At 31.7% G+C, this 12,568-nt stretch overlaps 3 protein-coding genes across 3 annotated transcripts; 2 read left to right on the plus strand and 1 right to left on the minus strand.

Annotated features, from left to right (window-relative positions):
* The first annotated feature begins 1,782 nt into the window (after positions 1-1,782).
* On the plus strand, positions 1,783-6,021 carry Tsp_08828 (conserved hypothetical protein). Its single transcript, XM_003374053.1, has 10 exons — positions 1,783-1,819; positions 2,801-2,945; positions 3,159-3,229; positions 4,275-4,370; positions 4,417-4,697; positions 4,761-4,869; positions 4,931-5,162; positions 5,417-5,562; positions 5,767-5,892; positions 5,930-6,021. Exons 1-10 carry the CDS (start codon positions 1,783-1,785, stop codon positions 6,019-6,021), a joined length of 1,335 nt encoding a protein of 444 aa, XP_003374101.1.
* A 2,326-nt stretch (positions 6,022-8,347) lies between these two features.
* Positions 8,348-9,112, minus strand: Tsp_08829 (conserved hypothetical protein). Its single transcript, XM_003374054.1, has 4 exons — positions 9,055-9,112; positions 8,902-9,002; positions 8,538-8,589; positions 8,348-8,466 (listed from the first exon to the last, which is right to left on the minus strand). The coding sequence occupies exons 1-4, from the start codon at positions 9,110-9,112 to the stop codon at positions 8,348-8,350; spliced, it is 330 nt and encodes a 109-aa protein (XP_003374102.1).
* A 2,812-nt stretch (positions 9,113-11,924) lies between these two features.
* Positions 11,925-12,455, plus strand: Tsp_08830 (conserved hypothetical protein). Its single transcript, XM_003374055.1, has 3 exons — positions 11,925-11,951; positions 12,117-12,176; positions 12,231-12,455. The coding sequence occupies exons 1-3, from the start codon at positions 11,925-11,927 to the stop codon at positions 12,453-12,455; spliced, it is 312 nt and encodes a 103-aa protein (XP_003374103.1).
* Positions 12,456-12,568: the final 113 nt, after the last annotated feature.

Genomic DNA, 12,568 nt, shown 5'->3' on the forward strand with positions numbered 1-12,568 from the left:
ATGTGATAAATATATTTTTGTTTCATTGCATTATCGATTGCAGTTAAATTTCCTGTTCTTGATTGACTTGATAAAGTTTTAATTTTTGAATTTTAACCTTGTAATATCTGCCCACTGCACTGCTTGCTTCATTGTACAACAACTGCTAACAGCAGTTGCTTTTCTAGTTTATAATGTTCATTTAATGAAAGAAAAACTGTTGATCATTCAATAGTCGTCCTCGTTAGTTTGATCTGCTTTATATATGCATTGCAATCGATAATTTTTCTTTGCTTTTGTTCACAAATGATAGATTTTTTATTTTCATTTGCTGCGTTTCAACGATTTTTATATTTCAATGCACTTTATGATTGTTGTCTGCTCAAGACAAAAGAAAAAAGAAATCTTCAAATCCCATGAAAACTTATCATTGCATTGTAGACAGTTCTTGTATTGCTAGAGTAAAAATTTCTTTTTACATATTATCAACAAATATATAAGATATCAGCAAATATCTTAATTATCTGCGTATTTATTTTCATTTCAACCTTTTTTTCACTTTCGTAAATAAATTCCACTGATGAATAATGATATTCATGCAATGCAGTGTGTGTTGGGTGGTTTTCTTTGATGAATCATCATCAATAGGCAAGTCTCTATTGTCTGTTTCTGTTATATTTGTTGTTGTTGCTGTTGTAGTGGCACATTATACAAGCTTGACGTTCTGCTTTGAATAGCTTCGCTTAAATTTGAATAATACACACATCTACTACACGGATTGGCATTGTAATTGAGATTCAGTATGTTATGTTATGTTAATTGGGAGGGAGGGGAGGCTTTTTATTTTAAAAAAGCATATACTGTTGAACAAATTCTGTTCGTTAGAGGTGAACTTGTTGTCGCCGACAAATAGACGTCGATTTTGAATAATAAGCAGAGCTTCTTTCAGAAGGTAGTTTCCATTTCTTTTCTTTCTTTACGTGACCGTTGATGACCAGAGGTCACCTCCGGACCAAACTGGTCCGTTTGCCTAGCTGCTTTAGGTTAGTTGACGGCAACAACAACAACAAGAACAGCAACAGGAAAATTTGCAGTTTAAAATTTGCATTTTTAAACAGAAAACAATTTCACACGTTGTTAGATATATCGATAGTGCAATTTGGAGGGGCAGTGGCAGAGAGAGGGATAATTTGTTTTCTTTATCTTCAATTCAACGACCTCAGGGCTTACGCTTCATTGGAATAGCAACGAACTAACGCGACCACGATGTGCCCTTGCAGCCGAACTTTTTTATTTGTAGTCCACGTACAAAAGACTGCCTGTCATCGTTGCAGCATTGTCCCTAGCGGCACGACGTGACGCAAATTCTCTGACAAACATCACCGACGTGATGGGGGTGGGTCTTTATTATTGGGAGAATTGGTCCGCAGTGACCGAGAACCAATTCCAAGGACGTCGCCATTTTGATGTTGTGCAGTTTTGCAAATTTTAACACTTTTTCTATGCTTTTCCACTGCTAGCTCACTTCCCCTTCCCCTTCTATTGCTGATCTGCATTCATTGTGCTGAGATGTGCATGCAATTTTCCACTTGTCTTCACTTTTTCAAAATTTGCAATCACTTCCTAAATTTACTTTGCAGCAAATTAAATAACAGAGCGTGATAAATTAGCGGTATTTTCTTTGCTTTGCATTTCTTTCTTTTTGAATAAATTCAGTTAAGGAGGAAAATGAAAGTACGGATGACAACAACAATGTATAATCATAATCATCAGCATCATCATTTTCTATTTTGATCTATTACAATGGATGAAATGTGTAAAGAAAACAGAATGCAAATTAGTAAGTGTAAAATTAGCCGAAATGCAAAGATATCAGTTCACGTGCGTGCAATGAGAACAAACAGTAATATAATGCATCGAGCGTATTTAAATTTTCAAACGATCTTTTATGAATGATTAATTGCAACGAATAAATGATTGGTTTTTCATATTGTTCATAATTTTTGCAACAGTAATCAAGCCTGTCTGTCTGCCTGTGGGATTTGTCGGTCAACATAATAAATTGGCTATTTTATGCAGATGCGCTATTTATTGATCATAATCTTGAGTGGCTAAATGAAAATTTTGATAATGATTAAAATTGATTCCTTTTTGCAGATGATCCACACTTGTTAGAAATGATTTAATTAAAATTGCGGATACTTTAATATTAATTTTTTCATTATTAAGAGTGAATTTTTTCGGTTTTGTTTCTGGATGTGTTCAGAAATGCAATTAGCTCGAAATTTAATTATTGATTTCAGTAAAAGCAGTTCAAATAGTAATGATGATAACGAACAACTCTATAGAGCACCTTTATTGGCGAAGGCCGTGTTCAAACAGTGCTCATTTGAACCATTATCAGGGCAACAATAAATAATGCTGTTTCGAGTTTATGGAAAAATTTTTGCTCCATCAAGCCAATCAATCAAACAATGCCTTGCTGCTCCGTATTTTATCGTTCTCTTGACATGAATATTTGATTAATAATGTTGAAAGTACAATTTGAAGTTTTATTTATATAAATGAATTTTTCATGAATTGTACTTTTCTTAATCGAAAGCAATTAATATTAGAACAAAGGAAAAGGATTGTAATTCCATAACTGATTTGAAATAAAAATAAAATGATAAAATCGAATATCCTTCTGCTTATTTAAGTAGAATATTCGAAATATTTATTTAGTCGAATGTTCAAACGTTGATTGGAATCAAAAAATCAGATTGAAAATATTTTGTTAATAATAATTGAATGTTTGTTCAAATTTTATTCTAATTATCAGATTTGGAATGCAGTTTTCCAACACACTGGCGTGGAGATTGGTACCGAAATGAACAGCCAACAATTTCCATCAATGCTACGCATTTTGGTGCTCTTGGAAAATGTGCGGAACAGCGCAACAATCGATTCTTGCTTCATTTAAATGTGTATGTTTTGTGCTTTATTTCTTTATTATTTTTTTTCTGCTGTTCTAGTGCTTTTGTTACGCTCAACGCAACTTTATTTTATAATAATTTTTGTAGCATGGCAGTAGTGAACAATAAATAAGATGCAAAAATCAAATTTTAACTGCATAATTAATTTTAGTAATTTTTGTGTTTTTATTGTTACTTATGTAGAAATATTATTTTTTATTTCAGCGATCGGCAAAATTGTTGGCTATGCATAGTTATTTTTGAAAAACATCGAAATGTCTTACTATCCAAAGAAAGTAAGCTTATTTATTCAATTGATGCTTTCTCAGTTATATATCTTCATTTATTATTGTTGTTTTTTCTTTGCTTATTTTCTATACAAAATTGAATGTATAATGCAGTTAGTTCGTCCATAGGCAGAAATAGCTTGATGTTTTTATTTTTATTCTTTTTATTTCGACAGTTTTGTTTGCTTATTCAAGTGCTGAACTCACACATTTTGTATTCTGAAAAACGATAGCGTTCACCTCTGACCTTCGATACAAGTTCACCTTAATTCTTTCACTTCCAATAGGATTTTTCCAATCTCATCAACATTTTCACTTGTCCTATCCTTTATGATTAATTTTATTAATTCGGTTGGCGTTGAATTTCCGCTTGATCCCAATGTAGCCTGGATGACCACTTGCTAATCGCCAATCAATCAACCATATTCAAGTATTGTTAGCTGATTATTGCTGGAGCTGCATCTGTCGTCTGTATTCTTTAGGTAAAAGTAATTTTAAACGAAACTGCTTGCTAATGCCGCGCAGATGTTTCTCACAATAAGATGCATCATTGCTTGATATAGTAGATGTACTTTACAGCAACAACTACTTGTACTTTATGAAAATGACGCGATCAACTACTGGACTGGAGGCTTTGTTCTATTAGCAGGCTTCTTTAGTAGGCGGCCTTTTCAAAGCCTATTGCTTTTCCGTTGTAAGCCACTGAAACCGTCAAATTAATCAAATAAATTTTCACGTGCCTTATACTTTTGCAATTTAGTATCTGGGTTTCATTTTCAATTATTTTTATCATATAATTTACTAGTTTTCATTTTTTTTCAAATTGGTATTTCAATATCTAAAGCAGTCCAAGGGAAGGGTTAAGGTGATTTTATTGTTAAAGTGAATTTGTGAAATTTTGCTGAAAAACTGACTAATAGCAGTTGATCAACGTTTGGTTTGGTTGAATTTTCAATTAGTGAGTAAAGTTCAATTTGCTGAACACTAGCAGCAACGGATCTTTATTAAACGAATTGGATCCGTCGTTTTATGCGAATGCGTTTTTGAATTTAAGCTCCGTGTGGAATGGAAGGATCCTTAGAAGAAGTTTGCGGTCGTCTTCTCGGTGATACTCCTCTGATTACCATGTTCAGATGTATGACGCAACAGAGTGAGAATTGTTTGAAAATACAATTTTTATTTCTATTGTATTTCAGTGAATGCTCGACCCGAAGCGTGTCCAATCAGCGAGCCCATAAATTTCACTTATATGACTTATAAAAGCGTGTGCAGCACCCATTATTCTACAGGCGTAACTTGTGCGTCCGAGTCAAAGCTTCGGTTTTTCTATGCTGCATGTCCTGAGTCGTATGTCAGCGACAGTAAAGTAGAAGACATTGAATGCCTGGGCTCATGGAACAATGAAGGCCATAATTACTTTGCCGGTAAATTGCTGGGAAAATCTGCTTATTCGGATTCGGAAAACTTCCGGTGCTTTGTAAGTGCTTTCAGCAGTATTTTCAGTATGGAAATTTCTTGCAGCTGTGAATTGCGTTTTCAGATTTATGACATGAAATCTCACGGCGGGCAGTTAGGTATATCTGCAGATTCAGGTTGCATGGAACTTACAGATATGGAAAATGCTGTCATTCGTTTGGATATAAAAATTGGTATGATTGTCGAATTTGTTTTCTATTATTCATTTTTATTAATTGTACGCTACAAATGTAGAAAGCAATCCGGCTGCTCAGTGTAGTTTTCCTCACTGGTTGGTGCACAAACGTGGTCAAGTTGATGCTAAAAAGATATGGCAGTCATTGACTGATAATGTTTTTTATAAATTTTACATCAACGAAATGGTTGCTCAAGATGAGAACGATTTCAACTTGAGTCGCAGCTTATGCATAGAAACGGAAAATTACGGAATTATGGATCAGTTTGTTCTTTACTCGATCAATGATTGGTAAGCACAATGGACAGTTTTTACATCATGAAATGCAAAACGTAATTCGTAGAATAATTTATTCTAGTACGTAAAGGTAAAATATTCGAACAGAATTTTAGTGATTTTTTTGCATTACGAACTGGTAGTGATGCTAATAAATTAAAAGTATTTTTAAATAAAATTGAAAATTTTGTTCTTGAACTTGAAGTTGTAATAAAGTGTGGCAGTTGTTATGCATAAATTGTTTGCTAAAAGTTTGCAAAAAATTTCAGTGAACGTGGTTACCAGTGCATGAAAATTTACAAGAGGAATTCAATGATCATCGAAATTATGAGAGGGTATTTGGCGCCAACAGCTTTTCAAGCTTGTAATGAACATTACTTTTCACAGAAGAGAATACCATTTGAAACGCTCATAAGTATGTCGAACAAAATACTTAATTGTCAAATTTAAATTTTTGTTCACAAATACAACAACTTCAACGTTGTAAAAACAAGTGTACAAAATTATACTGTACAGCAGCGTGTACTTGTGAACAAATTATAATTTGAACTAGATTATTTAATGATACTGTTATTGCTTTTGCTATTCAGAAATTGAATTTTAATGAAATAATTTATAGACACTGAGCAAGTAGAACAGAAGTGTCCAAATCAAGGCTTATACAGGATCGAGGGATGTGATGAGCAAGAATCGGTAATTTCATTCGGATGCACAGAAGAGCACAAGTTGGAAATTGATATGAAATGTGATGAACAACATTCCAGTAAGTAAAACAGTTTCAGCAGTTTTTCTGTTTTATAAATTGAATACACTTCAGAAAAGTATGACTGTCTTGGACACTGGGAACAGGGTGATATCACGTACTTGGTCTTAAAAGAGACAACAACGGGTCAAACAAGCTGTGCGGTAATTAATATAAAATCTATTCAATAATAAATAATTTTATGAGAAAAAAAATGTATTAAAGGTGTATTCTCATAACAAAGACAACGTAGTGAACATGTCGACGGTGAACCGTCATTCGTGCCGTCGAACTTTGATGTCTGAACAAGAAAATAAGCAGTATATCACTTTCAGACCCAGTGGTAAAACTCTGATACGTATAAATCTGTATAAAATGCACATTAGCTCTTTTTCATAGGTATATGTGGATCCAGTGCATCTTCTTTTGTCATTTATTCAAAGTGGATTATAATTTGCCTTTTGGTGAATCATCTGTTTTGCAATTTTGATTATGGAAAAAAGAACAAATGAATCACAGCAACACAATTTTTTCTGTAGAACAGAAATACCATCATAAACTTTGCAGTTGCTGTTTTTAAAAGAAGCACATGATTTTTTTGCTACGGTGAAAAGAAAACGAAAATTCGGCTCTCGACGAATGCTAAAAAGTCATCGTCAATGCAATTCCGGTTGTTAAATTACAAATATAAGCACAAAATATTTGTGTATAAAATGATAAAATGAAACGTTGAAAATAAATGAAAATTTTCTTTCAGTTACAGTTATGAAATTGAAAAAGTTTGCAGAGACAAAAACGTTTTTGCATTTTTAGTGAAATGACGCGACTTTGTGCGTTGCATGATCGATAATATAATCAATACTGAAAGAAGCTGCTTTGAAAAGACCTTCTCGTTATGCAAATAACATACCACATGATTATATTGACATTTTATAATATTGGAAACATGAATGATAATATATGATATCACTGATTGTAATACTAGGCTGTTCGGATCGAATGCAATCTGCACTTTTCCCTTCTGGGGCCGTTTACCCTAACCATCGTTGACGTCACGGATTTCGCTAGTCGTTAATTGCATCACATTTTGATTTTGAATAATTTCTTGCACTCGAAAAAGAAATACACTTTTCGTGAATACTAATATTTTCTCTTTACTAATTTTTAAAAAATATTAATAAATATTGTACTTTAGTTTAAATCATAAAATAAAAGTAAAAAGTATTTAAAAAATATCTCAATTAGCTATAAGTCATTTTCAATATAAGCTTTATGGCTATGGTTTGAAAAACTAACAGTTTCAGTGTTGTTTGTAATCAATGTCCAACAATTACTTTTTAAATCAACTTTCATTGCTACAGTATGCAATAAAAAGTACAAAGGTTTTATTTTGAACTGTAGATGTAATCGAAGAATTAAACAATTGTGTTGTATAATTTTTCAGAATTTCATCTGTATATCAATGCTGTAAAAATTTCTTACATAATTGTTATTGCTATTGCTGTTTCAGTTAAAAGCATATATGCTTACTAATCAAAATGTTCATCACAAAAGCACAACAAAAATTATATTGCATTAATTTATTTTTGAAAAAATTGTCAAATAATTTAAAAATAAAATAATTTTAATTTTTATGCTCTACAGTAGAACTTCTTACATGTACTGAAATATGGTAAACAAAATTTTCAGTTTGTGTTGAAATAATGATTTAAAAATAAAATTTAATTTACTACAATAACTGTCATTAAATTTAATACTTTTTCAGTTTAAACTTCTCAATAAGGAGTTATTTCAATTTACAAAAATTGTATTGTATTAGTGGGTACAAATCCGAATGATCCGAATGATTGTACGTAGAATGGGTTTACTATTTGCGTTGGATGTGGAAAATGACTTTCATTTTATGTATAATAAATTCTTTTTTTGTAAAGAAAATGAAAAATGATCACAAAAAAGTTTAGTTGAATAGCTGGAATAGTCACAGCATCCGGTCTGGAGCGGCAGAATTGAACGAAAAAAATGCTGAAAGAAAGTAATTAGTTTGAGGTGAATTTTTATTGCAAATGATTTCTTCTACTTGAAATTGCGACGAAATTCAAATTTCTGTTGCTCAATTTAAACTTATATTAAAATAAATACATTTCGTTTTTTAAATTTCTTTGTTATCAAAATATGCAGTGTGTAGTCTGAAAATGAGTATTGTTGTTGTTCAAGTGTACATCTTTCCTCCGCTGTTTACTATTCAAATTTAATTCATATTTGATTATGATAATTTGTTAATAAGAAATATACATATTACTTTTAGAATTTCGAACATCATCAACTAATTTGTTTATTATTTGAACAGTAATGTTGATGGTGTTTTTAATTGGTTTAAATCTAAAAAAGGGTTTGATCTATAGGTGGTTATATATTTTGCCAGTGATGCAGCGAAAATGAAGAAACAAAAAGCCGCCTGTCACGTCAAGCCGCTGAAAGGCAGGCAACCTGCAACCACCGGGCGCCGCTCTGATGCGTTTGCTTCTACTCGCTTGCAGCTAGCCGGCACGACGAGGCTGATCAATTTCACCGGCGAAGCTTCATCTATTTAGACGCGAGTCTGTCTTGGCCGACCTGCAGAAGTTCACGGAATTTACTTTTCAATATACCTAAGTGGAGATTATGCTTTCGAATCCAACTTGAACATGTCCCGCTTTGGAACTACAGTAAGAATATTTTTGTTTAATAATTTTCATATTATAATGATAATTTACAACGGCAACATTTTATTTCTTTGCTTTCGTTTCATATTATTTTTCGTTGTTAATTGATGAATTATTGAAAAATGCTTTTGATTTTTTCTTCCATTTTAATTCTCTCCACTTGCTAGCTTTGAAAAAATTTAAGATTGAGCATTGTTGAAAAATAATTTCTTCATAATTTTATTTTAATTTCAAAAAATTATTTGTTTTCTCATATTTAATTCAGCGAGTGTTTTTCGTATGGTTGTTATTTTTTCTTTCCATCTCTAACTCTCTTACTCTTGCTCTCTTTTGCTTTCTTTCTCCTCCTCCTCCTCCTCCTCCTCCTCACTCCATCTACATTTTTGCTTTGCTGCGTTGCTACTTTTCCATCTGTCTTTTCTTTTCTTTTTTCTCACTCAATTTCTAGACGTAAATTATTAACTTGCATTAACAGCCGCCTTCCAATTGCTCCGGAAAATTGCACTATTTGCTTCTTTCATTTTGAAATCCTTTACAGATTATTCACTCACTCATAAAGCAATGCCATTCAGTGTTTTCTTATCAATATTATTATTTTTAACCGAAAAATATTTACACTGCAGTTGAATTAATGCTCACGCATCACAATCAGTAATTAATGCTTGCGTCTATATATACATCTATACTAACATGCAAGCAACATATTTGTAACTGGCGTATTAATTTGCAACAGTGCAATTCGTGATGTTTCACTTAACGTTGTGGGTGTAAATTTTTGCAAATTACCGACAAACACTTATTCAACATGTAAATGAAATTTATTGGATTTTTTAGTTGAAAATATTTTTTCCAATTCTATCATTTGCATGTATAAAATGTCTTGTTTCATAACTGGGAATTGGATTTAATTTTATAATAAAAATGCTTTGGGCGAAAAAAAATTACTTGTAAAGCAATTTTTTTCATTTAAATGCTCCAGTTTAATCACCAATGGCAGATGGTTTTAAAGCTATGCATGCGAGCAATAAATGCGTTGAAATGATGGCAATTTTGTGCTGTGAGAGACAGCTAAGAGAAGTTGTAAAATATTTGATGAATTTTTCTTTTTATACGTTAAAAGAGAATCTCTTTCGTGATATTGGAGGTAATTTTACATCACTGAACTATATATATATGTCTATATCTATAAATGTAATTAGTTTTCAAAAACTTTGAAAGACTTTTTTTGCAAACACCATTACACGCATGTTTAACTGCTCAAGACTAGCCATGTGTTGTTTTATTGGATAATTTTCTGCAAATGCAGTTACAACACAGAATGCTTTTTCTCTGTAGTTCAAGTAAGTGAATAAATCTGGCATTGAAGAAATGCTTGCATGTGGTTTTTTTAATTCAAAAAAAGTGCGCGTTTTTTTGAATGATTTGTTAATAATTATAAATCCGCAGATTGTCAGTTGCGTCATTGTAATCTTGTGGAAATTGTTTTACTTGAAAAAAAACGATCAATCTGATAAAGCAGATTTAGTTTCTGTATACGTCAGCTGACAAATTGTTCATCTGAGTGGAGTGGGAATTTCTGTCAGATGTTGAGAAATGTGCCTTGATCACCTCCATTTCCGGCACAGCTGGTGCGTTGGCAGAGCAAACTTCAATCAGTGGATTAGAAATTGTTTTCTTTATACCATTACGTAGCTTTCGATGATATTAGCATCTTTATCTTCCATGGTTGTTTTGTTTTCTTTTTGTTTTACAGTCTTATTAATTTTTGGAAATTCATATTTGCAAAGTTTTACAAAAAAAGAAGAGATAATATTTTATTCGCACATGAAATGAATTAATTGAGAATCAACAACACGTGTTAAGAATGAAACATCCGAATTGATTATAAAATGATCTGTTTGTTATTAAAAAATATGAAATTATTTATTTATAAATTATCAAAGTTACTAGGATAGATTTTATTGATGTTTCGTATAAACTACTTAAAATTATCATGTTTTCCACTTACTTTAAACGTCAATTGACTGCTTCAACTTAATGTGCGCGTGTCATCTGACTAAGTGTCATGTGCTACTCGGTGGCAATCGATCATATCCTGCGGCTTTTGCTTTTTCCAAACCGCTGAATATGCATATGTATATATGTATAAATCAGTTGATATTTTCAGATTGTTGAATAAGAAAAAAGTTCTTTTTAATCAGTACTGTTGACGCTCAGTTTATTGATAATTTTTCAACTTTTCTTCTTATATTTAAAATTTCAAAATTCTGCTCTTCTGTTATAATTAATATCATGTTTTGATAAATTCAATTCGTGTCAATTTTTTCATACCTTTTTTTATTTGAGCTTCATAATTTGGAAATTATTTTATAAAGTAAACTTTCCAATCTTAAAATGATTGCTTTAAATTAAAATATTTTAGCACCTAGTACAAGTGATCATTGTGATTTGTGAGTTTGGATTTTGCATTTCATTTTCATGCAATAGTGCAATATAATAATAATTCAAACATATTTCAAACTTTATAATAATTTAGTCTAAGTGCAATGGCTTTCAACTGCTAAAGTCTTTGTTCAAGCGGAGGTGATTACTTTCTGTTGTAGCATATTATCATCATTAGCATATATATTTTGATTGACCCAACTGTTTGGTGTGATCAGTAACCGATTTTTGAAATTTAAATTTAAATTTAAGCGCAAATTTTCCAAACTACACCAAGAAATGTTTTCAAACACGTGCTTTTGCAAGCTGCAAATCATTGCATATTCTTTGATTGGAATGTTGGTTGTTTTTACGTTGCTTCAGACCAAAAAGTCAAGCAATATTTTACCTCTTTTCGGTTGTTTTGCGCCTCAATTCCAACTAGTTATATTGAATTGCAAAATTGTGTGTAACAGGCAAATTTTATCTTCAATAATAATAATAATAAGCAGTTGATTTTTGTTCGAACAAATAAATATATGCTTGTTTGTCAGTAGGGAAGTTCAATTCAGTGTTGCATAATTTTTGCTGTTTGTTTATTGAATAAGGCCATTACGCTAGTTGCTAGTTCAGTTCAGTTCTAGTAGCGTCCATTCTGGAAAGATTAAAATAGCTTGAATATTTGAGCTGGATTTTTTTGCGTAGCTATTTAAATGAACGCATGTTTATTTTAGAAAAAAAGCAAATGCTTAATAAAATGAAGAATTAGAAGCAATAACGTCGTCATTGTACTAATTTTTCCAGTTTCAATTTCAGTAACTTGCTTCTATACAATGGTGGTTGGTTTTGTTTTGTTATGTTTTGTTCATGTCATCTTTTTTTTTGGTATGATTTAAAATTTCATTTAAAAATATGACGAACACCAATTATCCATCATCTGTATGTGTAAAAATTTACATGCAGTGCAAATTTTTATCTGACACGATCAGTAGAAATTCATATTCATGAAAGTAGCTGGAAAGATTTACATTAATTTACTTTTTCTCATCTGAGCTAAGAAAAAATCCAATCTTAATTGTACTGAAGCAGAAGTTGCATTTGCAGGACTATAATTCGTTGCCAAGAAAGTTTCATGGATACAATGAGTCACCGCGTTATCATTACGTAAGTGCAGTTTTATTCACCGCTTATTGTGAATTAATAAAAATGTCTTTGCAGCTTAGCGATCATGCAGTGTCAAGAGATTATGACTCAAGCCGTTTTTTGGGCGATTCTTTGACAACAAGTGTTCCACCGCGTCGCTCTTCAACTGGCTATAGTAATTTGGATCCAGGTTTCAGCTCGAATTATCTGCACAGTTCATATGGAAATTTACTTGCAAGCACACCAATTGCAAGTCAAAAAAAATACAACTACAGCTTTGAAAACATTCGAGACAAGTAAGGGAGGGCTTTTTTTTTAAATTTTAAATCAAACGAATGACAAACAGACAATACATACAAACATATATCGGTGTAAATATTTATGAAATCAAGTTATTAAAATTACACGAATTT

This window comes from Trichinella spiralis, assembly GCF_000181795.1.
Source record: "Trichinella spiralis strain ISS 195 chromosome Unknown Scfld6, whole genome shotgun sequence".
NCBI classification, from domain to species: Eukaryota; Metazoa; Nematoda; class Enoplea; order Trichinellida; family Trichinellidae; genus Trichinella; species Trichinella spiralis.

Excerpts from the sequence above, each read along its gene's own strand:
- Tsp_08830 (XM_003374055.1), top strand. The coding sequence starts at position 11,925 with ATGACGAACACCAATTATCCATCATCT. Across the intron at positions 11,952-12,116 it reads ACACCAATTATCCATCATCT|GACTATAATTCGTTGCCAAG; the intron begins GTATGTGTAAAA and ends TTGCATTTGCAG. Across the intron at positions 12,177-12,230 it reads AGTCACCGCGTTATCATTAC|CTTAGCGATCATGCAGTGTC; the intron begins GTAAGTGCAGTT and ends ATGTCTTTGCAG.
- Tsp_08829 (XM_003374054.1), bottom strand. The coding sequence starts at position 9,112 with ATGAAAGAAGCAAATAGTGCAATTTTCCGGAGCAATTGGAAGGCGGCT. Across the intron at positions 9,003-9,054 it reads GAAGGCGGCTGTTAATGCAA|ATGGAAAAGTAGCAACGCAG; the intron begins GTTAATAATTTA and ends AAGAAAAGACAG. Across the intron at positions 8,590-8,901 it reads AAGAGAGCAAGAGTAAGAGA|TTCCAAAGCGGGACATGTTC; the intron begins GTTAGAGATGGA and ends TTCTTACTGTAG.
- Tsp_08828 (XM_003374053.1), top strand. The coding sequence starts at position 1,783 with ATGGATGAAATGTGTAAAGAAAACAGAATGCAAATTA. Across the intron at positions 4,698-4,760 it reads CGGAAAACTTCCGGTGCTTT|ATTTATGACATGAAATCTCA; the intron begins GTAAGTGCTTTC and ends TTGCGTTTTCAG. Across the intron at positions 5,893-5,929 it reads GTTGGAAATTGATATGAAAT|CAGTTTTTCTGTTTTATAAA; the intron begins GTGATGAACAAC and ends AAACAGTTTCAG.